General features: G+C 41.2%; 1 protein-coding gene across 2 annotated transcripts in view; it reads left to right on the top strand.

The window, feature by feature from the left end:
- Positions 1–24,920, top strand: part of Pkd2 (polycystin 2, transient receptor potential cation channel) — a 52,358-nt gene that overhangs the window by 9,970 nt on the left and 17,468 nt on the right. For both annotated transcript variants that reach the window (XM_087185936.1, XM_004870559.4), the window contains exons 3-6: positions 18,027–18,160; positions 19,628–19,878; positions 21,817–22,041; positions 23,892–24,120. In XM_087185936.1, coding sequence (XP_087042062.1) covers positions 18,027–18,160; positions 19,628–19,878; positions 21,817–22,041; positions 23,892–24,120 — 839 coding nt within the window. The remainder of the gene's footprint in view (positions 1–18,026; positions 18,161–19,627; positions 19,879–21,816; positions 22,042–23,891; positions 24,121–24,920) is intronic.

Below are 24,920 nucleotides of genomic sequence, written 5' to 3' on the forward strand. Positions count from 1 at the left end.
ATTCCTTATTTCTTCCAAATTTTCAGTAGTTGCGGGGCTTTTCCTCTACAGGAAACCCATGCAGACCCAGACGGACCGATGTCTTTGCTCTGTGATCTACTCTTCCTTCAGTGTGTCTGTCTGCACACCCTTGGTGGGTAGGCAGGTGGATGTAGCCAGAAAACAGTCTCAGAGACGATTTGCCTCCAAGTCCAGGAAGTCGCAGGTGAAGGACTTGGCCCCAGATTCAGAGCAGGTTGGAGGATGGGTTTCCATCCCACCCCTAGTTTCACCAAACTCCTCTGTGATATATGGAGAGAACCAGAATTTAATCAACACTTTGGTAATACCATTCCTCATATATTACAACTGATCACCTTGAATTTAAGTGCTGAAGGAAGCTTCCTTGAGATACAGGAAAAACAATGATAAGTTGAACAAACATACAATATCAAGGAAACATTTGGACTTCTGTATTTGTAATTGCAATTGATTGAACGTGGAAAATCCCACACTGATTTTCACTGCATTAGTGAGCTCCTAATACGCCTTATAAACATGTCTTCTTTTCACATTTTCTGAAATTTTGCCTACCCACGTGGAAACTTAAGGAAAACATGTTATTTAAACTAAAATGATATGTGTATGAAAAATATCACCTTATTTTTTTTCTACTAACCTTGACATTTTCTTCTACTTGTTTAGGAAGAAATGTCTCATACTTCAAAAAATAACATTACTTTTTTTTAAAAGAAAATTTATGTGGTTTTTTGTCTATTTTTTAAAATAGCTTTATGGAAATATAATTTAACCACCCTAAAATTAATTATTTAAATACCCAATTCATTTATTTCATTTTATAAATCTATAGAGTTGTGCAGTCCCCACAATTTGATTTTATAATGTTTCCATCACTTTAAAAAATACCTCCTAAACTGTCCTCTGTCATCTGCATTTAATAGTCAGCCCCTTTCTCCTTCCAGTGCTGCCATCATCCATGCTTCTCTTAACTTTCAGTTCACTAGAGTCTGCTGGCTTTTTGGTTTGCTTGGCGGGGAGGTGAAATGGGGAGTTTGGTTTTTATGTCTTTTGACTAATACCTCCTCCCTGCATTCCTAGCTACTGTTCTACTATCTGCTTCTATGAGTTCATCTATGTTAGATTTCTCCTAAAAGTGATACAACACATTTTAAAGCATGTTACATAAGACAAATGCTAACAAGCTAGACGTGATCTACATATTACATTAAAAATTGCTAAGCATGTGATGTGATATTTTCAACTTTTATGCTCTAAACTCTTAGAATACTGAGGTTGCATTTGTTTCCTGCATAGAAATGATAGTTACTAAATATGATACTGGAGGGTCTGAAATATTAACAGGCTGATTAGGATTACTAAGCTTTTTAAAGCATTACATATACATATATTTCATAGGCCAAATAAGTTAACCCTGTAAGTCTAGAGTTTCAGTGGTTCCTCAGATTGCCTGAGCATCAGAATTACCAAGAAAATTTTGAAAAATTATAATAATTATAAATTATAGAGTCTCCCAGATGTGGCCAAGAGACCTGAGTTTTCAGATATACTGGTAAGATCAGATACTATGCCAGAGAGGTAAAATGAAGACCTAGGGTGTATATAGGAAACCTGCCTAAAATCCTATCCTGCTTAAAGTTACAGTGTTTTCTTATTTTAGAATGTTTACACGTAGGGTTTTTTTTTTTTTTGGCAGTAATCACATTTTTTTCTTATATCAATAGATATATTTTACGTAAGTAACTTTTATTTTTAGGATATTGTAGCATCTGTGGTTAAGAAGGGATCTTAGCAATCATGTGGGCAAACCTCAGTTGAATACTATAATCTCCCCCACACATCCTTCCAGATGATCAGTCATCTTGCCTCTGACTGAGCAAGAATTCTAGTTTTAAAATCTAACTTCATTTCATTTTGCTGTGGCTAAATTAGAACTTATGAAAACAAAGACTACTCCTGTTAGCTTCCCTCCCTCCACCCTCCAAGCCTCCTTACACCAAGTACTTTTCCCATGCCTTTTCCAAGTCAGCCCATTGGAAATTTGCAGACAGACTTCCAACTCCCTGTCTTCTCCAGGACAGACCTGTCCAGTTCCTTCAGCTGTTGATGCCGTGTTGGATACCTGTCTCCTAGGTGGAACTTGCCCAGCATGTGTTCCACTCATCAGAGTTCCCATTGGGGCCTCACAATGGGGCCATGAGCTTCATCCAGATGGTGCACTGCCTCTCACTTCCTACCACGACTGGTCGAGATGGCTGCTCATCATAGTGACTCTGTGGCGTCTTCACCACAGCCATAACGCTCTGTGTCCCTAACTGTTATTGGAGCACTTTTCCCTGGATCATTTGCAAGACTTCCCTTTCTGTTGTTACATTTCATTTCATTAGGGCCTGCTCATCATTCCACTCTGTTGAAGTGATCCTGAACCTAGATCTCACATATCAGCTCTTCCTCCTGGCTTCATGGTATCACTGCACTCATCATCCATGTCCTTAGTCTTGTAAATTAATAAATAAATTTTAAAATACTGGCCTAAGAACATCAACCCATTAAAGCCCTTTGGTTGGATCTTTTTGCTTCACTGTATTATTATCCAGCTCAGTGTTCAAGAAACAGGGTAATGGGAAGGGTTTTTCAAATGCCTGTGTGAATAGCTGCACCATTCTTGTGCTACCAGCTGCTGACTAAATTAAATAGTAAGTAAGATAACCAGGCATGATTCACTTCTGATGGAGCCGTACTGGCTCCTAGTGTTGAGTTCTTTCACTAGTGCTCAAAAACCATCTTTTTAATTACTAGTTCTAAAATCTTTTGGCAAAAGAACCATCAAATGACCAGGTATATCTATTGCCAATGAAATCACATGCTTAACCCTGTGCATCTTTACATGTTGGAAGCTCTTGATATCAAGTATTTAAGAGTTGTAGAAGGCAGGTGCATGCCCTACAGAGGTCCTGAGTTGTGAGGAAGACACCGAATCACCCGGCTGCAGAGAGGCAGGTCTGCGCACGCCCTACCGAGCTCCCGAGTCACGCAGAAGATGGCGAATCAGCCTGCTGCAGACAGGCGGCCACCTGGTTCCACACTACAAAGACGCAGAGGACAGCAGACCACCAGACCACGGTACTGAGTCCCACTGTTCCCAGCCCAGAGGTAGGGGCTTCTGACCTGTCGTCCTACTGCTCCTGGTCCAGAGGAAGGGGCTTCCCAGTCACCATCCCTCCCGCTGCTCCCAGCCCAGAGGAAAGGGCTTTTGGGCCATCTTCTGTCTTGCTGCTCCTGGGCCAGAGGAAGGGGCTTCCGGGCCACCATCCCTCCCACCGCTCCCAGCCCAGGGGTAGGGGCTTCTGAGCCACCATCCCACTGCTCCTGGTCCAGAGGAAGGGGCTTCCCGGCCACCATCCCTCCCGCTGCTCCCAGCCCACAGGAAAGGGCTTTTGGGCCATCATCCCTACCGCTGCTCCCCGCCCCAGTCGAAATGAGGAAACACATAAATAAGTCTCAAAACCAGACTTCCAGATCACCTACAGCAACCCCAAAGGGAAATGAGATGGAACACTCTGATACTCAACCACCTGGACACACTGAACTGGCAACAAAAGGGGATCTGGAAAAAATGAAATCAGAAATAATTTCTCAGATAACAGGAGAAATTGTGCCCCTAGTGCAAGACATGATTAATAAATCTAGAGAGGAGCTCAGGAACATGATGGAATCCCAACATAGGAAACAAATGGAATCCATAAAACAGATGCAAATAGATTTCCAGGACATGAAAAACTCCATTAAAAGTCTACACAGCAGAATGAGCCAATGTGAGGACAGAATTTCAGATATAGAAGATAAGATTGCAATCAGTGACCAGGAAAAGAAAAATTGCTTCAAAATGAGAAGGGAAAATGAGAAATCAATCCAGCAGCTGCTAGATGATACAAAGAAGAATAACATAAGACTGATTGGGCTCAATGAAGAAACAGGAGAGAGTGTAGATGACATAAAAAATCTCTTCACAGAAAAAATGGCAGAAAACTTCCCAAGCAGGGGAAAAGAGCTTGACATACAGATAAGTGAGGCATATAGGACTCCAAATAGCCTTGATCAAAAAAAATCTACACATAGGCATATAATTGTTAAGATTCCAGAAACACAACAGAAGAACAAAGTTCTCCAAGCAGAGAAAAGAAACAAACCACATACAAAGGAAAGCCCATCAGAATCACAGCAGACTTCTCAACACAAACCATCAAGGCAAGAAGAGCTTGGAGTGACATATTCCAAGCCCTAAAAGAAAACAGCCTCCAACCCAGATTGATGTACCTTGCAAAACTATCTTTCAAAATTGATGGTGAAATAAGATATTTTAAGACAAAGAGCACCTTAGGAACTTCGTGAATACCAACCCAACACACCAAGGAATTTTACACAATATCCTAGGAACAGACATTGAGGATCACAACCCCAGGAAGCAAAGCAGAATGAACCCACCTGGCATGACAAGAAATTAAATGTAAAGGGGAAGAACCCAACAAAAAGAAAAAGTCATGGCAATGACAAGTCAATATGTTTCAGTTATAACTATCAATATTAATGGTCCCAATTAACCAATCAAAAGAAATAGACTGGCAGAATGGGTCAAGAAGCAAAATCCAACAATATGCTGCTTACAAGAAACACACTTAATTCAAAAGGAAACACAGACTGAAAGTTAAAGGGTGGAAAACAATACTCCATGTGACGAGAATGCGAAAAAAAGCAGGAGTAGCTATCCTCTTGGCAGATGAAGTAGATTTCAAACCAACACTGATGAAGAGAGACAAAGAAGGACAATACATCCTTGTAAAGGGAAGAATCCAACAGGAAGAGATGATGATCATAAATATCTATGCACCAAACACTAGTGCACCCAACTATATAAAACAAATACTAACAGACATGAAGAGTCATATATGCACTAATACAATTGTAGTGGGGGACCTCAACACCCCACGATCACAAATAGATAGATCAACTAGACTAAAAATAAGTAATGAAATACTAGAACTCAATCGAACTCTTGAACAAATGAACTTAACAGATGTTTACACAGTCTTCCACCCCACAAAATCAGAATACACATTCTTCTCAGCTGCACATGGATCATTCTCCAAAATAAACCACATACTCACACATAGAACATGTTTAAGTAAGTGCAAAGGAATTGAAGTTACCCCCTGTATATTATCAGACCATAGTGCGATGAAATTGGAGATCCATAGCAAAAGAAACTCAAAAAATTTCATAAACAGGTGGAAATTGAACAACACACTTCTGAATAACCAATGGGTCACAGAGGAAATTAAAGAAGAAATCAGACAGTTCCTTCAATTAAATGACAATGACAGTACAACATATCAGAATCTATGGGACACAATGAAAGTCTTAAGAGGGAAATTCATACCAGTTGAATATACATATTAGGAAAACAGAATGAGCCCAATTAAACAACCTGATGCTGAACCTCAAGCTTCTAGAAAAAGAAGAGCAGGACAACCCCACAGCTCATACAAGGGAGGAAATTATAAAGATCAGAGGAGAAATCAATGCAATGGAGACTAAGAGAACAATACAAAAAAATCAATGAAGCCAAGAGTTGGTTGTTCGAAAGAATCAACAAAATTGACAAACCCTTAGCCAACCTTATCAGAAAAAGGAAAGAAAAGACCCAAATCCATGCAATTAGGAATGAAAAGGGTGAAATTACAACAGACCCAGCAGAAATCCAGAGGATCATCAATACCTACTTCCAGAACCTATATGCCAATAAGATGGAAAACACAGAAGAAATGGACAGATTCCTAGATACATATGAATTACCAAAGTTGAACAAAGAAGACCTAAAAATTCTGAACAACTCAATATCAACCAGTGAAAATGAAAATGTAATTAAAAACTTATCAACTAAGAAAAGCCCTGGCCCTGATGGCTTCACTGCTGAATTCTACAAGACATTTAAAGAGGGACTGCTGCCACTACTGTTTAAACTCTTCAGTGAAATTGAAAGGGAAGCAATACTCCCAAATTCATTCCTGGAAGCAAGCATCACCTTGATCCCCAAAGCAGAGAAAGATCCAACCGAAAAAGAGAAGTATAGGCCAATCTCACTAATGAACATAGATGCAAAAATCCTTAGTAAGATAATGGCAAACAGAATGCAGAAGATCAAGAAGATCATACACCCTGATCAAGTGGGATTCATCCCAGGGATGCAGGGATGGTTCAATATATGCAAATCAATCAATGTAATACACTATATCAATACAGCCAAGGACGAAAACCATATGATTATCTCCCTAGATGCAGAAAAAGCATTTGACAAAATCCAACATGCATTTATGATAAAAACCCTACAAAAAATTGGAATAGATGGTCTCTACCTCAATCTGATAAAAGCCATCTATGAAAAACCAACAACCAATGTCATACTAAATGGTCAAAAACTGAAATCCTTTACACTAAAATCAGGAACAAGACAAGGATGTCCACTATCACCATTCTTGTTCAATATAGTTCTGGAAACATTAGCCACAGCAATTAGACAAGAGAAAGAAATAAAAGGAATAAATATAGGTAATGAAGAAGTCAAATTGTCATTATTTGCAGATGACATGATACTCTATATAGAAGACCCCAAGAACTCCACCAAAAGTCTTCTAGACTTAATCACCAAATTCAGTCAAGGAGCTGGTTACAAGGTCAACACACAAAAATCAATAGCTTTCCTCTACACCAATGACAGACTCACTGAGAGAGAAATAGGGCAAAGAATTCCTTTCACAATAGCATCCAAAAAACGGAAATACCTAGGAAGCATCCTAATGAAACAAATCAAAGGCCTCTTCTCTGAAAACTATGGCACTCTGAAAAGAGAGATTGAAGATGATATCAGAAAATGGACAGACATCCCCTGCTCCTGGGTAGGAAGGATTAATAGAGTGAAAATGGCCATACTTCCAAAACTGCTATATAGATTTAATGCAATTCCAATTGAGAACCCAGCAGCATACTTCATAGACCTCAAGAAAACAATCCAAAAATTCATTTGGAACAAGAAGAGACCCAGAATAGCAAAAGCAATTCTAGGTAACAGAGACATGGCAGGGAGTATCACAATCCCCAACCTGCAACTATACTACAAAGCTACTGTGATAAAAACAGCAAGGTACTGGCAAAGAAACAGACTTGAGGACCAGTGGAACAGATTACAAGATGCAGAAACAACGCGAGACACACTCAGCCATCTCATCTTAGACAAAGGAGCCAAACACCCTCACTGGAGGAAAGATAGCCTCTTTAATAAATGGTGCTGGAAAAATTGGGCTTCAACTTGACAAAGATTAAAACTAGACCTATATCTCTTACCATGCACTAAACTAAAATCAAAATGGATTAAAGATCTAAATATTAATATTGAAACTCTGAACCAGTTGGAACAGAGGTTAGGTAGAACCCTTGAAGACATCGGTGTAGGAAAAGATTTTATGAACAAAACCTCAGTTGCCCGTGAACTAGCACAAACAATCAAGAAGTGGGATCTCTTCTTATTAAAAGGCTTCTGCACAGCAAGAGAAACCACCAGCAATGTGAAGAGACAACCCACAATGTGGGAAAAAATCTTCGCCTGCTCTTCCTCAGACAAAGGTCTACTATCTTGAATCTATAAAGAACTTCAAAAGATCAGACCTCCCAAATTTAAAGACCCAATCGAAAAATGGGCATCTGAAATGAACAGACATTTCTCAGACAAAGAAGTAGAAATAACAGTTGAATACATGAAAAAATGTTCAACGTCACTGGTCATTCGAGAGATGCAAATGAAAACAATGGTGAGAATTCCACTTCACTCCAGAAAGAATGGCTGCTATCATGAAATCAACCAATAACAAATGCTGGTGGGGCTGTGGGGAAAGAGGAACCCTGCTCCACTGCTGGTGGGAGTATAGACTGGTGCAAGCACTGTGGAAATCAGTATGGAGATACCTCAAAGAACTAGGACTGGAAGTCCCATTTGACCCCGCTGTTCCACTGCTGGGGATCTTCCCCAAAGAATTAAAAGAATCATACCACAGTGATATATGTGCGCCCATGTTCATAGCAGCGCAGTTTGTAATAGCTAAAACTTGGAAACAGCCCAAATGCCCATCAACTGGAGACTGGATCAAGAAAATGTGGTTTTTTTATAAAACGGAGTACTACTCAGCCATAAAAAATGAGAAATTAGAGACATTTATAGCTAAGTGGATGCACATTGAGGTGATACTCTTACGTGAAATAAATAGGACACACATGAATAAATTCTGAATAGTTTCTCTGGTGTGAGAAACTGAAAGTGTAAATAAGGACTAAATGTATAATAGGTAATGTAAAATAGGAAGAAAAGGGGCAAAGGGAAAGGAGGTGGGAGGGCTAGGGGAAAGGATAGAAGGGAATGGGATTAATATGAGAAAATGGAAAACTAGGAACAAAATCTTTGTAAATAGGGAGGACTGGAGGGGTTGAAGGGAGGGCTGGGCAAGGGTGAAAAATAAGAACCAAGAGAGATTATGTAAAGGTGCAAATTTCCAATGATGCATGTCATTATATTGTATACCTAAAATGTACTAATGATTAGAATAAATAATCAATAATATAAAATAGGAAGAAAAGGTCCAAAGGAGTAGGGGTAGTGGGGGGGCAGGGGAAAGAAAAGAAGGGAAAGGAAAAACGCTGAGAAATGGAAAAAATGGAAATAAAGTCTTTGTAAATAGGGAAGGGTGGAGGGCATGAAGGGAGGGCTAGGAATGGGGAAAAAATAACCAAGATGCATTATGTAAAGGTACAATTCCCAATGAGAAATGTAATTGTGTTGTATACCTACAATGTACCAATAAAAGAATTTAGTAAAAAAAATAGCTAAAAAGAGTTGTTAAAGGCAGGTTGATACACTAGGAAAGGGTAGATTTTTGATTGAGTTTTTTTGCATACAGTAGATCTGAGTTCAAGTCCCAGGTCTACTGATGCTGACATACTGGGTAATTGTGGGCAAGTTATGTAATCTTTCTAAGTGTTTTTGCATCTGTAAAATATTTTTTGAAAGATTGATATGAAGGTCAGAAATAATACATAAGATGCTGTCTGTCATACGGTGGTACCAAGAAGTAAATCTTCCCCCAAACTGATGAGAGGCTGATGTGTCTTCAGTGGGCCAGGTACTAGGAACTCGCTGTAATTGTGTCTCGACTAATACCTTTGGAGTAGCTTAGCACCCATTAATAGTATATTTTTAATTTTATCAATGTTAGTTATGTCCCCTCTGTTTTAAAACAAATCAGTCCACTATACCAAGAGGCTAGAAATAACATTTGAATTAAGTAATCCCACTTTCTCTCTGAAATTTCAGATTTATTATTACTTGAAACCTGAGGTTTTAATGAATTCACCATCAAAGTGCTTGTTGATATATGTGGATTACTGTTATAAATAGCAGTGTATTTCTGTTGTGTGAGTTAGATGCTAAAGTTAAAGAGAGTGTTTTAGAAGATCTTTATAAAAAACATAAGATGGTGTGTGGTATTCTCTTGATTAAAAACAATGTGCCCTTTGCCTTTTCTGTGCTCTCTATTTTGTAGTTATTCAGACCTCTTAAGTATAAACACAGTAATAGAAATCAGAAAAGTTAGTTGAATCAGCATCATGGGAATGTAGTATTTCTATAGAAATTTCTATAGAATAGTATTTCAAAGAAATAGGCAAAATTTAAATGCAAAAAATCTTGTAAAAAACCTGTATAAGAAATACAACAAAAGATTAATATTTTAACACATTTTAAAGAAAAACCACTGGGAAAAACAATTCTATAATTATTTTACAGAATAAAAAATGTAATTTATTACACAGTAAAAAATATGATACATTGTGTAGGAAAGTCTTTAAACTTTCTGGTATGCAAAGAAGTAATAAAAATGAAAAAATAAAAAAATAAAAATACAGTAGGATATGTTCTAGGGCAAAGGCACCCTTGTTAGAAGAAATGTATGTGTCTCCATTTCTGTATCCCTGCTGAGACTTTGCCTTGCATTCCTGAAGAAGAATATTTTTATGTCACTTGTAAAAATCTTGCAAGGATGCTAGTCTAGAAATAGTTTTCTTGGTTTGCCAGCAAGTCCATGCAGATCCAATTGCTGATAACAAAATTCTTTGAAGTTGGGTGTAATGGAGCTAATTCCATGTCTGGTGACAGACACCCCAATAGCCTTCCACATAGCTTCCCACAGCACGGGCTTCAGGCTGAAAAATCGCAATTCACAGTCCATGGAAATTAAATGTTCAAAACTTTGTGGCTGGAAAATTTCTTGTTCTTTCTGATAAGTTGACCAGACAAAAACTCAACTTTACAATGATAATAAAAAAATGCATAGAAATTACTTTAAACATAACTTTTACTCCACTTGTGTGATTTTTTTTTATCCTCATGGTAATGTATACATAAATATTACGTATCTTTCTCTCTTATTTCTAAAATAAGGACTAGTCCAACACAGCTTTCCTAATAGCTCTTGTGTCAACAGCCTCTGCTCATTAAAGATTTTCATCACAAGTTATTATGTAGCATTTTCATCGAAATTTTAACCAAAACCAGATTAAAATATATGAGGATTTTAATAACTTTATTTCACAAACTTTGATGTAAATTCTCCAAAAGGTTTTGCTTCCTAAAAGACCCTCCTCACCAGTGTCACTGAACATCTCTTCATTGCTAAGTTCTCTTTTCAGCCTCTTAGCCAGTTGGCCCCATGGGATTTGTCATTCTAGAAAGTTCCCTGTTTGGCTTCTGCAACTTCTTCTTTTCTTGTTGCTCCTTGCCCTATTGACTGTCTTTGTTTTCTTCTTTTGGAAACATTCGGACAGTGTATTTTTGTAGTTGTGTCTTTGACTTTCTCTTCAGGTGATCTTTTCCACAGCAAAGCATAGTTAGTAGTTGTATATGGTGGCCGTGAAGTCCCTCTTCCCAGCTCCAGACCCCTTTCAGGAGCTACCCCCTTGTGCCAACTTCTGCTGGACATCCCAGTGGGATCCCTCACCCGCATCCCATCCCTAACAGTTCTAACCTTGTCTCATCCCCTCACTCATCCACATGCGCTTCAGTCACATTTTCTATCTGAATGAATGTTTCCATCACTCAAACGCCTCACCCAAAACCTGAGTGGAAACTGAGATGCCTTCCCTTATCCTCCTTGTGGCAGTGTTCTGCCTGCTTAGCACCTCTCTAATCTTTTTCATTCATCACTTTTGTCCCTGATCATTTCTCTCCTGTTCAGTTTTTCATTTGGATAACTAATATCTTTTTTTTTTTTTTTTTGGTACTGGGGATCAAACTCAGGACCTTGCGATTATGAGGCAGGTGGCGGAACCACTGAGCTAAATCCCTGGCCCCACTATTTAATATCTTAATTACAAACAATTTGGCCCTGTCGTTAAGTTGTAAGTGATGTGAAACAAAAAGACCGCAGAAGAGGGTTCCATATAGGGAAGGCCTCTCTGAAGCCTGAAGCAAGGGGGAGCCAGGAAGATGGAGACAGCTGAGTGAGTAGAGGATCTGAGGCAGGAAGACACTCAGAACATTCCAGAAGTTGAGTGAACATTCCCTAGTTCCTGCAGCATGCCAAGAAAGGAGCAGGTGCTCAGGGGCCAGATCCTGGTGGGCTTAGATAAGGGATGTCAGTGGGAAGTTGGGTTTTAAGTAGGAGACTAATAAGATTCATTTAAATGTTAAGATGCCTCTGCCATGTGCATCACAGATTGGATGGGACCCCCTCTCCCTGTGTCTGGACTTTTAGGACCTCCAGTTTTTAGCCTGTTTCTGACACCAGGTTAATGCAGGTGTCTCTTCCCTTGACATGCTGTAGTTACTGCACCTTTAAGATAAACTTTAAAATCAAGAGGTAAAAAAACGAGCATTTGACTAGTACACAGTCTTCACTTCTTCCTTCAGAGCTGCCATTCCCTATAAACACCTGGTACTTCAGCCTTATCAAGCCAATAATGATTCTCAGAAAAGCTTTCTATAATGTCTTTTCCTGTCAATCTAATTCTCAATATTAAAAAAAAAAGTTCCCAGTATTTAACCATATTTGCTCAGGCTCAGTAAGGTAGACTTTTTATTCTGTACCATCACTGTAGGTGCAGGAACCACTGAACCAGGTCTTGTGGTAGGGAGGGTTTGGGGGCACATGGGGACTTATATCCAAGGAGCGGGGTGGGGTCAGTGGATGGAAAAGAACTAAGGAAACCTTGTGGTTCAGGGGATTCTGGCTATACCCATCTGACAGGATTCTTGCTGAGGACAGGCACAGTGACAGACATTACTTGGAGGATGGAAGAACATGAGGAACCTGACCAGATATCCAAGATGATCGTATATTGAGGGTGGGGTTCTTACAAGCCAACTGAGCAGAGTTCTTCACTAAATATGGATTTTATAAGGAAACACAGATGGGCTTAGGTGAAGTTCGGAGCCTACCTGTGGTTTGGCCAAGCAGAGTCTTTCTGTCTCCTCACCTCAGGATCAGCTCAGGAGCCAGATCCAGAGAAGCTCTAATGGTGCCCACTCAAGCAGCCCTTCTGGGCTGCGCTAATGTCCTGGGCCACCTCTGTCACACAGGCCCACACTGGTCTGTGAGACTGCTTCCTGCATCCATCACCCTCAGGGAGGAAGGATGGTGCTGCCGCGGTGCACGTCACAGTGCTCACAGGAAGAGTGTTATGGACACTATTGCACCTCCCTACTCATCCTTCCTGTTCCCTAGCTCTGTACTTCTCCTTCACTAATACACCGAGCGGCTCTTAAGAGCTGGTCACAGCTAAATCTCTTCAAGCCTAGTCATTCTTTGACTTGTGTGTAGCATTTTGTATTTCTGTATGACACATTCAGAACAGGTTTTAATTTTATATCCACTGCACCCCCTTGAGGACACAGTACACAGCAGAGCTGGCAGAGAAGTTAGGTTTCCTGGGCTGCCTCACTTTGGGGCACTTGGCCTGGAATCTGACCAGGGCATCTTGGTTCTGCTGTCTTTACATCTGGTGCCATTACATTTTTATGGCAGTTTAGATTTCCTCTTTGGGCTACAGGAAAAATTTCTGAAAAAAACCTCTTAAATGGCTTGATTTTATGTGTGTATGCTTATTTATCCTTTTAATTTGCAGAATTTATGGCTTAAAAATATTGGCTAGTTAAGAACTTTTATGTTTTTTAGGGGAGAATATGTTTATCTTTTGGCTTACAACAACAGAAATTTTTGGACAAAGGCCGAAAGTGAAGGTATTGCAGGCCTGTGCTTCCATTGATGCTCCAGGAAGCCTTCCTGCCTCTGGCTCTGGTGGTGGCTGGCACTCCTTGGCCTGCATGGTGTGCAGGTGTCCAACTCCAGTCCTCTGTCCTCACATGGCTGTCCTCTTACAAGCACACCTGCCCAGTGGATTTTTAACTTTAGAGATTTACTGATGTTTTCTTTGTAATCTGGTGCATTTTACCAATCTTTGTAAATGTTTCACAGATGTTTGAAAAAGAATGCAAATGACCTCTTTGGTATGACAGAGTGAGTGTCCCTTATCCAAAATAATTGGGGCTGGGCCAGGGATTTAGCTCAGTGGTTTCGCTGCCTGCTGCACAAGCGCAAGGACCCGAGTTCGATCCCCGGTACCAAAATAATAATAATAATAATAATAATTGGGGCTAAAAGTGTTTCAGATTTTGCATTTTTTCAGAAGTTGGTACCTTTGCATATATATGGTGAGATATCTTGGTGGGACCTAAGTGCATATACACCTTGTACATACAGCCTGAATGTAATTTCATGCAATGTTTTTGGTAATTTTGTACATAAGTTTCATGGCATAGAATTTTCTACTGTGGTATTCTGTTGACTGCTCAGAAACTGTCAGATTCTGGAGTGGTACCAGATTTTCAGGTTAGGGATGATCAACCTGCATGAAGTTTTCTGTATACATAGTGTACTAAGTCATGTATTTGATTCAAACCCTTAATATGTATAAGTGATTTTTGTCTACTTTTTTGTCCAGTTACAGTGCAGAATTTGTCCAGTTGCTAATTCTCCTTAGACAACTAGCAGTTATCATTTTATATCTCCAGATGCTCTGTGGTTCAGTACCGAATTCATGATAGTAAAGTCTGTATGGGATCATTTTCCAACTTAAATAACCTTCTTATCTGATTCAATAGATTCAAAATTCACCTTATACTCTCCTCTATTAAATGATTTTAATACCACGAACAATAACTTTCTAAAAACATTTTCCCTGATATGTTTTCTAGTTCCTTTATTTTTAACTTGATTTGGTATAGATTTCTCGTAGAAATTTTAGAGGTGGAATTTCTAACCAATCATTTAAAACCTTACCCCCTAGTAAGAGTATAACGCACTCACATTTCATGCATGTTTTTGTCAAATTTCTACCTTACTTTTTCCCCTTTTTTTTTTGTACTTTCTTGTTATTTTCTATTTTTCTTTTTCTTTTCTTGAATTAGAGATTTTCCCTTTCCTTTTTTTTTTTGGTACTGGGGATTGAACTCTGGACCTTGAGCTTGCAAGACAGGTGATGGAACTACTGAGCTAAATTCCTGGCCTTCCTTTGCTTCTTTATTCTAACAATTGGGATTTATACAGTAGACACCATTCCACAATACTCCATTTGAACCTGTATTTTTCAGTGATAGCAATAGTAAAATAATACTTATTAGCTATTTTGAAAAGATAGACCATGATTTAAGGGCAGCTTTGTTTTATCTATGTGCTGCATTTTTGGTGGTCTATGCTTTAATGCATTTTGCTCTGGCTTAGTTGATGAAAAAACGGAAACTCCTGGTTAAGACAAAAGCTAAATCCTAACACACACAGGATACGTGTGCGTCCTTCACCTGATATAAGTTAACATTTCATGTAGAAGCTTTGTCTTTCCTACCCATTTCGTCTAGAGAGAGCGAGTGCCACCTTCCGGGGAGCTTTCTTCATGGGGACTGAAAGGAGAAGGGATGGAATGGTCATATTTCCATTGCACTTCGCTGGGTGCAAATGTGTGCAAATGCATAGTGTGTGTTTCTTCAGTTGGGCTTCACAAAAGCCCTCGATAGTGTTATTCTCAATTCCTAGATAACACAGTGCAAGCCCAGGAGAGTTAGCAGCTGTCCAGGATCCCAGGACACCTAGACAGAGGTAGATACAGAGGTAGTACAGTTCCCTCGCCGTCCAGCAGGTGACGCCCCACAACCAAGGGCATCCGCGGCTTCCCTCTGAGTGAAGCCATGAGCTAACACAGAGCCTGAGCATTAAAAGAGCAAAAGTAAATACTGGGTCTTAAAGCAAATAGGATAATCATATAATTTTTCTTCTTTATTCTGATAATGTGAATGATACTGATTGACTTTTTAAAATGAGAATCCAACCTTGCCATCCCAGGATAAATTTCATTTGGTCAACATATATTATCTTTTTAATATATTGGAAGGTTTTATCTGGCAATAATTCTTAAGAGCTTCAACATCATTGTTACTTAGGGATACTGGTCTGTAATTTTCTGTTCTTCTAATGCCTTTATAAAGTTTTAGCAACATGATTATGCTCATATGAGTTGAGAAATGTTCCAACAACCTGTATTTTGTGAGAGTATATTGATGTTATTTCTTCCATAAATATTTGATGGAATTCACTTTGTAAAGCCATCTGGCTCTGAGTTTTATCTGTGGGAAGATTTTTTAAAATAGAAATTCATTTAATAAAGCACAATAGGAAAATAAAGGAGATACACTTTTAAATCAGTGGCTAAAATATTTACATATTTATATATTACTATACCATATTTGGAAGTAAAAAATATTAAAATAATTCATCAAAATCCTTTGCAACAACAAATCCACAGATAAAAAGCTCTGGAGTGGTCTTTATTAACCAGGCCATCCAAGATACATTCCAACTTCACATTAACTGAAAGTAATGAACCTACACATTCAGGGGAGCCTTCACTCCTTCGTCTCCATGTCAGCTTTGTCCCCTCCATTGACTGTGACCCACTGGAGGCCTCAGTAACCCACTGGAGGCCTCAGCACCTGCACATCCCTGTGTCCATCTCAGGTGGGAGCTGGGCAGGCAGCTGGCTCTTGGGGACAAGCTCTGGTGGAGGGAGAGGTCACCTTCTGTTCCTCTTTGTCCAGTGCCTGTCCCACAAATGTCGATGGATTAGGATCCTAAACCTTAACTTGGGTCCAGTACAGTTTGAGAGGTATCAGTTGGATCATGTGAAACTTGACAAGGCCTATTCTTGTCCTGTCTACTTCCGGTAATAATCGGAGGCTGGAAATAATAGATCCCACAAGTTGTGCCTCTTGTGTATATTTATTTCTTAAGGGGTTCCTTGAGATGAAATCTCAAATGCTTACATACTCCTTTCCTTTAATAATTTTAATTTTCTCTGATGCTTCAGAGGGAAAGAGGGATATATAAGGAAGAGATTTATGAATAGCATTTGTTCCCCTCAATAATTTAACACGGGTTTTAATATACATTTTAGGATGCCTAAAGATTATTGTAGAATCAAGTCAGTATTAATCACCTGGTGTTCAGAACTGTATTCTAAAGAAATATAAGCTGAGAGTATAGCTCAGTGCATGAGAGAGGAGGCCCTGGGTTCAATCCATAGCACTTCAGGAAAAAAAAAAAAAAAAGCAAAACATACCATTTTCCCCTGGAACTTTTCATTGGATAATTGCAGGAATTATAGCACATTACATCTGTAATTGTTATTGTTCAGCATGAGACAGTACTTGTTAAAGTGCTGCAAGGTGTACAAGGTGTGGTGTAGCAACCCAGTTAGGAAGAAGCGCCACTGATGGATATTTGTTAAGGGTGGAATTTCTAACTGCACTAGATAACATTTTGTTACTTTCTGGTAAGCACTAAAAACTCCTATGGGATAGCTACTTATTCTGACTTACAGAAGTGGAAACCAAGGCTCATGAAGTTTCAGTCTCTTGCCCAGCTCACAGTGACCATTGGGAGCCTGGGCAGGATGAAACCCCTGGTCCCCTTGGAATCTTCTGACCTCCATCCAGGCCATCCAGTCTGATGCCAAGTGTCCCTGGCAGGCACACCTGAGGTCAGAGGCTCCACGAAGGATCTGATTTCAGGTAGACAGAGACAGATGTTCCCATGTCATCTGGCTCCTGGAAGGAAAGAGATGGTGACCAAAGTGGCACTTACAGAAGCTGAAAGGAGGGACTCTGCAGGGACTGGCAGGGCTAAAGGAAGGACCAGTGCACGTGAGGCATTCAGGAAGGTCACCCCTCCAGGCTTGAGGGGACCAGGGAGGGAAGGGCATGGTGGGAACCAGTGTGGTGTGGGAGAGATACCCGGCAGCTGTGGCCCAGGCTGGAGGACCCTTCTAACCTGCTGCAGATGGAGAGGAGGATGGGACAATGGAGAGAGGGGACAACCCAACCTCTCTCCTCTGTCCTGAAGAAGACCAAGGGTGTCAGATGATAAAGTCCACAGAGGTCAGCCTCAGGAAAAAAGCAAGGCAGACAGGATAGGAGTGGGTCTGGGGGAAGCAAGTAGGCTGTGCATGTCATAGGGACAGAACAGCACAGGACACATTCACAGCATGAGGGATACAGTAGCTCACACTGGGGCCGATGAGGTCTGAGCCCAGAGAGGTGGAGAAGACCATGGAAAGCCCATGTAGTACTCAGAGTGAGCCAGTTTAACTTGCACCAGTATTCATCTTATATAACTCTTTTCTAAGCTGCTGATAGGGATACCCCAGAAAAATGGTGGGGGGAGAAGGCAAGGGTGACAGAGACCTTATGTGGACCCTTGTCCCCCTCAGATGTCCCTCTACAGGACCAGCTCCTCATGTAGGCTTTGGCTGTGTGGAGCTGTGCAGGTTCCCATGCAGCTCACCTTTCTCTCTCTGTCTTCCAGTGACCTACGGCATGATGAGCTCCCATGTGTACTACTACACCCGGACGATGTCACAGCTCTTCCTAGACACCCCCGTGTCCAAGTCAGAGAAAACTAACTTCAGAACTCTGTCTTCAGTGGAGGACTTCTGGAAGGTATTTATACATGACTTTGAAAGTCCATATTTGTCCTGCAGAAGTGTGCATTTGGTGTCATAAGTTGAACACAAGAATATGTACAGGGCCTGCTGTGTGTTTACCACTTGTGAAATGCTACAAACAGTGCTGAGTTGTCGGAAGTTACAACTCAAAGGGAGCGAAATTACATTTGTTGAGAACCTTTCAGGTCAAGTGGCTTGCACCATGCTGAGCAATTCATACCTTCCTCTGTCTAAACCCTGCAGTGACCTAACCGCCCAAGTGCTAACACTGCACTCAGTTTGTAAATGAGCCTGATGCTCAGATGTACAAGACTGCATAGCTAGCAAAATGAGAAACGGATGTTTTTGTAGCATGACAGCCAGTTGTTCATTTTAGCTTATTATATAGTCGTCCATTATTTAATATTGATTGCACATCTTCTAGGCTATAAGGCCCAAGAGGGCAATTTGGGTTTCTGTGTCACTTTGTTGTGTTTTGTGTCTTTGCTGACAAGGGCCTGTGTCCCCAGCTCCTGGAAAGGCACACTCTTTGACAGATCGAACCCAGCCCCTTTTCCAGTTGTCACAAATTCCAATCTAGTAGCAGAGTATGAGCAATGACTGATACTGTGGGACAAATATTCTGTGGTGCTTGGAATCTAAGAAAATAGGAAAGGAAATTGAAAAGGAAGTGACTGTTTCTCCCTGGGAGATAGCTTGCAAAATTCTTACTAAACCCTAGGGTCAGAGCTGTTGATTTTAAGCATAGAGAAAGCAGAGTCATGGAAACTTATTAATGTTTAACAGTACTTGGCATCCAACCTCACATTCCTTACCGCTAACCTTCCTCACCTCGGTGGGGCAGAGCAGTTTGTGTCTAGTGGTCATCTGATCAGGACCACACCCTGAGCATTGGCCGGGTCTGTCCTCCCTAGAGGTAGAGTGCATTGTGCAGACTAACACAAGACTCCTCACCACGAGAACTCCTTAATCACTGCTGAGCTCCAAAGGGGCAGGAGGGGAAAAAGGTTCCCCATGTAGTCAGAGCCCAGGTGGCAGGCTGGTGGTCCACACTTGCCTCTTCTCTGCAGATGATTTCAGAACCATGGTTGGGTGGGATGCTGTTTTCATAAGGGAAGGTGGGGTTAATGGTGGGTGTGGATTTATACGACACCCCAACCCGCTGCCTTTAGTTCCAGTACAGAAATCAGAGTTGCCCTGATCAAGTATCAACCCTGTGCCACGTGCCCTGACCACACAGCAGATGGATCCTCCAGATGTGGGAACCTTGGCATAGAGGATCCTACTGCAGGTTTCACAGGTGGCAAATGAGGGAGTAAGATCCACGCCCAGATCTCTGACAAAAAAGCCTACTCTCCCAACCCTGTCACGGGTGCCAAAGTGTTGGTCACACACAGCTTCTAGTAAAGACCAGAACAGCCTTGGAGCTTGAGCCTTTCCCCAATGCTTCCTTTGCTTTCAGTTCATAGAGGGCCCCCTACTGGATGGGCTGTACTGGAAGGCGCAGCCTGGCAACCACTCCGAAGTGGACAACCGCAGTTTCATTTTCTATGAAAACCTGTTGCTAGGGGTCCCACGCATCCGACAGCTCAAAGTCAGAAATGGATCCTGTTCTATCCCCCTGGACCTGAGAGATGAAATTAAAGAGTGCTATGATGTCTACTCGGTCAGTAGTGAAGACAGGGCCCCATTTGGACCACGAAATGGAACCGCGTAAGTGTCTGACATTTATTCATTCTTTCGGGGACTTCAGTGCTTACATGGAAGCTTGGGCCAAATTGATCTTTGCTATCTCCATACCTCTCTACTTCTTAATCCCCTTTTAATTTGTGTAGCTATATTTTCAAAAGGCTAAATTGTTGGCTGTATGCCCCCCACAATAATTTATCTGAGCCTTTAAACATTTCATTTAAGATGCTGAGGCTTTGTTCTCATACCATCTATTAGGTTCCTTATCAGGAAATTTTCTGGTACAGAAGTTTTTTTAGTGGCCTTTACAAATAGATTTTTATTTGAAATGCAATTATTTAAGGTGTAATTATTTTTATTGATATGTAATAGGTGTATACCTGTGTGGAGTCCAGTACAGTAACTTGAAACATGTCTGCAATATATACTGATCAAATCAGGTTGGTTAGCATTTCCATCCACTTACACCATTATCATTTCTCATGTTGGGGCCTTCAGTCTCTTCTGGTCATTGCAAGATAGGTCATAAACCACCGTCCACTGTTGCTGCCTTCCACGCAGCCTTTTCTCCCACTTGGCTGTGTCTTGTGCCCTCATCTGACTTTTCCCGTTGTCTCTCCTAGCAGCTTTCCTAGAGTCTACTGGAGACTCTTCTGCTCTCTTTTTTGAGAAGTTTTCTAGGGTTTTAGTTTTTGTTGGTGAGAACAAGTAGCATTTGCCCTTCTGTGGCATATCTCACTTCATATCATGTTCTCCAGGTCCATCCACTCTGAAGCAAGTGGCAGGATTTCCATTCTGTTTTGTGGTTAACAGTATCCTCTGACGGACACTTAAAGTGTGAGCTAGGGCTGAGAGTGTAGCTCAGAGGTAGAATGCTCACCCAGCCTCCCTGAGGTCCTGGGTTCCATCTCTAGCACCACAGAGAAAAAAATAAGTGATCAAAATGTGCACTAGTTGTTTAAAGCCCACCCTTCTCAAATGTGTTTATTCAGTTTATATGAGTACATGAGCATATTTACAGTCTTTTGTGTACTTCAGTACCTGTGTCTCAAATACTTGGGATATTAAGGAAGGACAGTTACTTTTTTAAGATTATTGTAGTTATTCCATAGAAGTGGGGCAGCTCTGGGGTGGCCTCTTGGGGTGTTGCCCTGGTGAGTCCCTGGGACAGAGCTGTCTTACACACCCTGCTAAACTCTTTCGAGTTATCTCGATCCTGCTCTTGGGAACCAAAACCCTGGAATCCCCATGTGTGAGTTAGCAGTGGGGCAGACATATTGAAGACTGTATTCTCTGTTTACCTCCAAGTGTCCACCCTGTTTATATCAGAGCACATGAGAGATAGATTTAGAGCAAAGGCACGAACAATCTCAGAGGCCATTTTTCCTGGTTGTGTAAGTGATTACGTGTTTTCATGCTCCTTTTTTTAACTACTGCAAAGCATAAGCACACCCCCAATCTGTGGTTCCTTTTCCAATATTCTATTTTATTTCATGTCATTTAGAGAAACTGATACAGCCACGACTCCATGCCACACTGCTGTTTATACACACACCATCTCATCTTCCCTCACAAAACACCTCTGGGAGAGGCATTGTCTCCATCATGTATGGAAAAACAGGCTGCACAGTGAGGAGTTGGGTGGAAATATCTCCCTTTGGGCTCTCACTGGCCCTCGGGGCAGACCGGCAGCTGCCAGAGAAAGCAGCAGGAGAACTCAGGCAGATGGCTCAGCTCTGTGAACATGGCCAGTCCACCCTCACAAGCTCTGGGAAGAAAGTGACCTCTCTAAGCCCCAGGGCCTCATTCCTAAACTGGGGCCGATAACTCTTTGGGAACTCAGTCAGAACTTGCCAGCTTGATAAGGCTTGTTACATACTTCCTCTCAGCAGCAGCCAGAGGCTGTCTCTGTAGTGGCCACAGAGGGCTCCAGTGATGTTACCTTTCTGTTTTGTCTTTTAGTTGGATCTACACAAGTGAAAAGGACTTAAATGGGAGCACCCACTGGGGAGTGATCGCAGCTTACAGTGGAGCTGGCTATTACCTGGATCTGTCAAGAACCAGAGAGGAAACAGCCGCCCAGCTTGCTGGCCTCAGGAAAAATGTCTGGCTGGACCGAGGAACCAGGGCAGCTTTTATTGACTTCTCAGTGTACAACGCCAATGTTAACCTCTTCTGTGTGGCCAGGTGTGTCCTGAGGGCTTACATGCCTCCTGTTTCTGGGCACTGATCTGTGACCCTGTTGTTCAGAAGCCTTGCCTGCAGCTGGCTGAGAGAGGTGCAACGATCTGGGTGACAGAAGGAAGGAGTGACTACTGCAGGCTTAGTGGGATAAGGACATTTTGGGGAATGACTTAGGATCACAAGGATGGAAACATTCAGAAAGAGCCCTGTGGTTTTCTCACATCTATTGCAACCGTTGTAAGGCTGATCAGAGATCCATGCTCCTTCACCACATCCCCTGCTATCAAACCTTAACTCCTTTCCCCAGGTTTGCTGCTCTCAGGTGACTCCCATGCTGTTAGGACATGAGCACAGCAGCGAGGACCATGCCCGAGGACGCCCTGGCCTGTGCTGTGTTGGTCACTCACCAGAGGCACAGGAAGCCCTTTCTGTAGCTCTGTGATGTTGCATCATGACCACTCTAGGAGATACTGAGAACACTGATAGTGACTCCCTGGCTTGTCTGGGTGTTCTTACTCATTCGTTCGTTCATTCATTCATCCATTCATGGTTGGATGCCTGGTAGGTGCCCAGGCTTTATCCTTAGGACACATTGGTGAGTGAAATAAGGATCCCTCAGGAAACAATAAACAAAAGGGATAAATAAATCATATAGGATTTCAGATGATAATTTCTTTTTTGAAAAAGAAAAGTAAAAGTAGAGTAAGGCAAGGGTATGTGGAGTTTTCTCTGGATGGCATGTGGGCAACACCTAAATATCACCCACAAGGATTACCCACACTTAACATTTCCACCCGAAATAGGAATATGTACTGGCAGTGTCTGTATTTTATCATCACTTTAGGCTAAACTTAATTCTGCTTTAATGGCCAGTCAGATTTTCCCATTCCTTGTAGAAGATGGTATCAGATTAAACCAAGTTCTAGTTATTATTAGGCATGAATGAAAACTTGTTGCAATTATTATTGAGCTTTTTCTAATGATTCCCATGAGGCAATGGAGAGGATGACAGCAGGCAGGTGACTGTGGCACTTAAGTGTCTCTTTATAGAATGTCTTCTGTATGTCCTTCCCTTCCTCCCCAATTTTCAGAGTGATCACTGCCCAACCAGTCACTCTTGTTTTTCTACACTGTTTGGCAAGTTTCTGGACATGGCCGACAAGTGCAGTGCCAAATGTGGCCAGTGAGAGGTGACTTGACCACTGAAACCACTTGCTCCCTTTCAGCTTCATCCTGGAGGTGTCACAAGGCCCCTTGCTCTCCGTGCTGCTCTCCTGAGTTTGGTTCTGGCCACTACTGTCCACTCCAGCAGATAGAGAAAGAAGAGGAGCTGTAGTTCACCACAGTCTCCCAACTTGGTCATGGAGGGAGGCAAACTATTTGGTGCTAATTAGGTGCTACCTACCAAATGAATGAATGAATGAGAGACTCAGTCCTCTAATTTATGTATTACAAAGTAGAGACTTCTCAACCAGATCATACATGTTTTGAGAGTGTGGCTTGTGTTTCTTATATTCTTTGTGTTTCTGGTTTAAGTGATTTCCACCCAGTAAAAGTTCTAGAAAGATAAATTGGTTAATTTTTCCATATAAAAATATTGTACAGTATTTTGAACAGTATAGATACCTGAGGAGTAGAAGGAAGCCTGAGAAGGAAGGAATCATTTGGGTTGGGAGGTCTTGGGAAGCACAGGATTCTCCAAGTATGGAGTTATTGACCATGGTAAAAATAATTTGCCACTCGCTGGAGTGACCTGTGGTAGCCACAGTGGCCTTATGGTGGAGGGACAGAACAGATGGACTTCCTTTCCTGACCATATCCATGTGTTGATGTTGTTTCTCATCACAATGCAGGTTATTGGTTGAACTCCCAGCAACGGGAGGTGTGGTCACTTCTTGGCAGTTTCAGCCTGTGAAGCTGATCCGCTACATCACAGCTTTTGATTTCTTCCTGGCAGCCTGTGAGATTATCTTTTGTTTCTTTGTCCTTTACTATGCGGTGGAAGAGATTTTGGAAATTCGCATTCACAAACTACACTACTTCCGAAGCTTCTGGAATTGTCTGGATGTTGTGATTGTTGTGGTAGGTTGGAGAACAATGCCAAATTCCCAGCTCTACTCTAAATGCATGTTAACTACAGCCTTTAGTCTGCTCGCATTGTGGATCTGGATATTCCACAAGAGAATCTAGAAGTCCCTGTCTCTTATGTCAGTATCTGTGTTACAAATTACTTTCTTGTGTGCATGAGAAGCCTGACTGTGAGGTGGGCCAGCCTTTGTACTAAGCTCTCAGTTATCCACATTAATCATAAGAATAACTTAATAATTCATACTCATATTTGGCATGCCATATGAGATATGGGGGAGATAATTATTTATTTTGGGATTTAGCTACTGATATTTTTCTTCAACTGCTACTAAAAATTAAATTATGACTTCCTATACATCAGTCAAGTTATGGCAAGAAAAAACACTACAAGCACTTTTTGAGTGACAGAGGAAACCTCTTGCAGTTTAAAATTTCCTACAAATAGAAATAAAATTTGAGATATACCTATCACAATGCTGGGCATAAGGTGCAAGAAATCATAAGGCAAAGTTGCATACACAAGACTGTAGTGTCTTTTATGTGCTGTGCCTGCCCCAGACTCCTGTAATTTCTAGCACTTGTTCATTTTTTTCCTCTTAAGCTAAATCACTTAGGCCTCATCTTTATCACTTCCTTCCAGAAGCCTTAGCAGATTTGCACAAGTTCTTCTTTCAGCAGTAACAGATAACCTTTTATGAGGTCTTACCAGCGTGCCTAATTGTTAAGTGCTTAAACATTTTTATTGGCACAGCTGTGGCATATATTATTCCTTATCCCTGCTACCCACTGTCCTG

Source organism: Heterocephalus glaber, unplaced genomic scaffold (assembly GCF_053883595.1).
Source record: "Heterocephalus glaber isolate CG9 unplaced genomic scaffold, H.glaber_assembly_v1.0 deba00001503, whole genome shotgun sequence".
NCBI lineage: Eukaryota > Metazoa > Chordata > Mammalia > Rodentia > Bathyergidae > Heterocephalus > Heterocephalus glaber.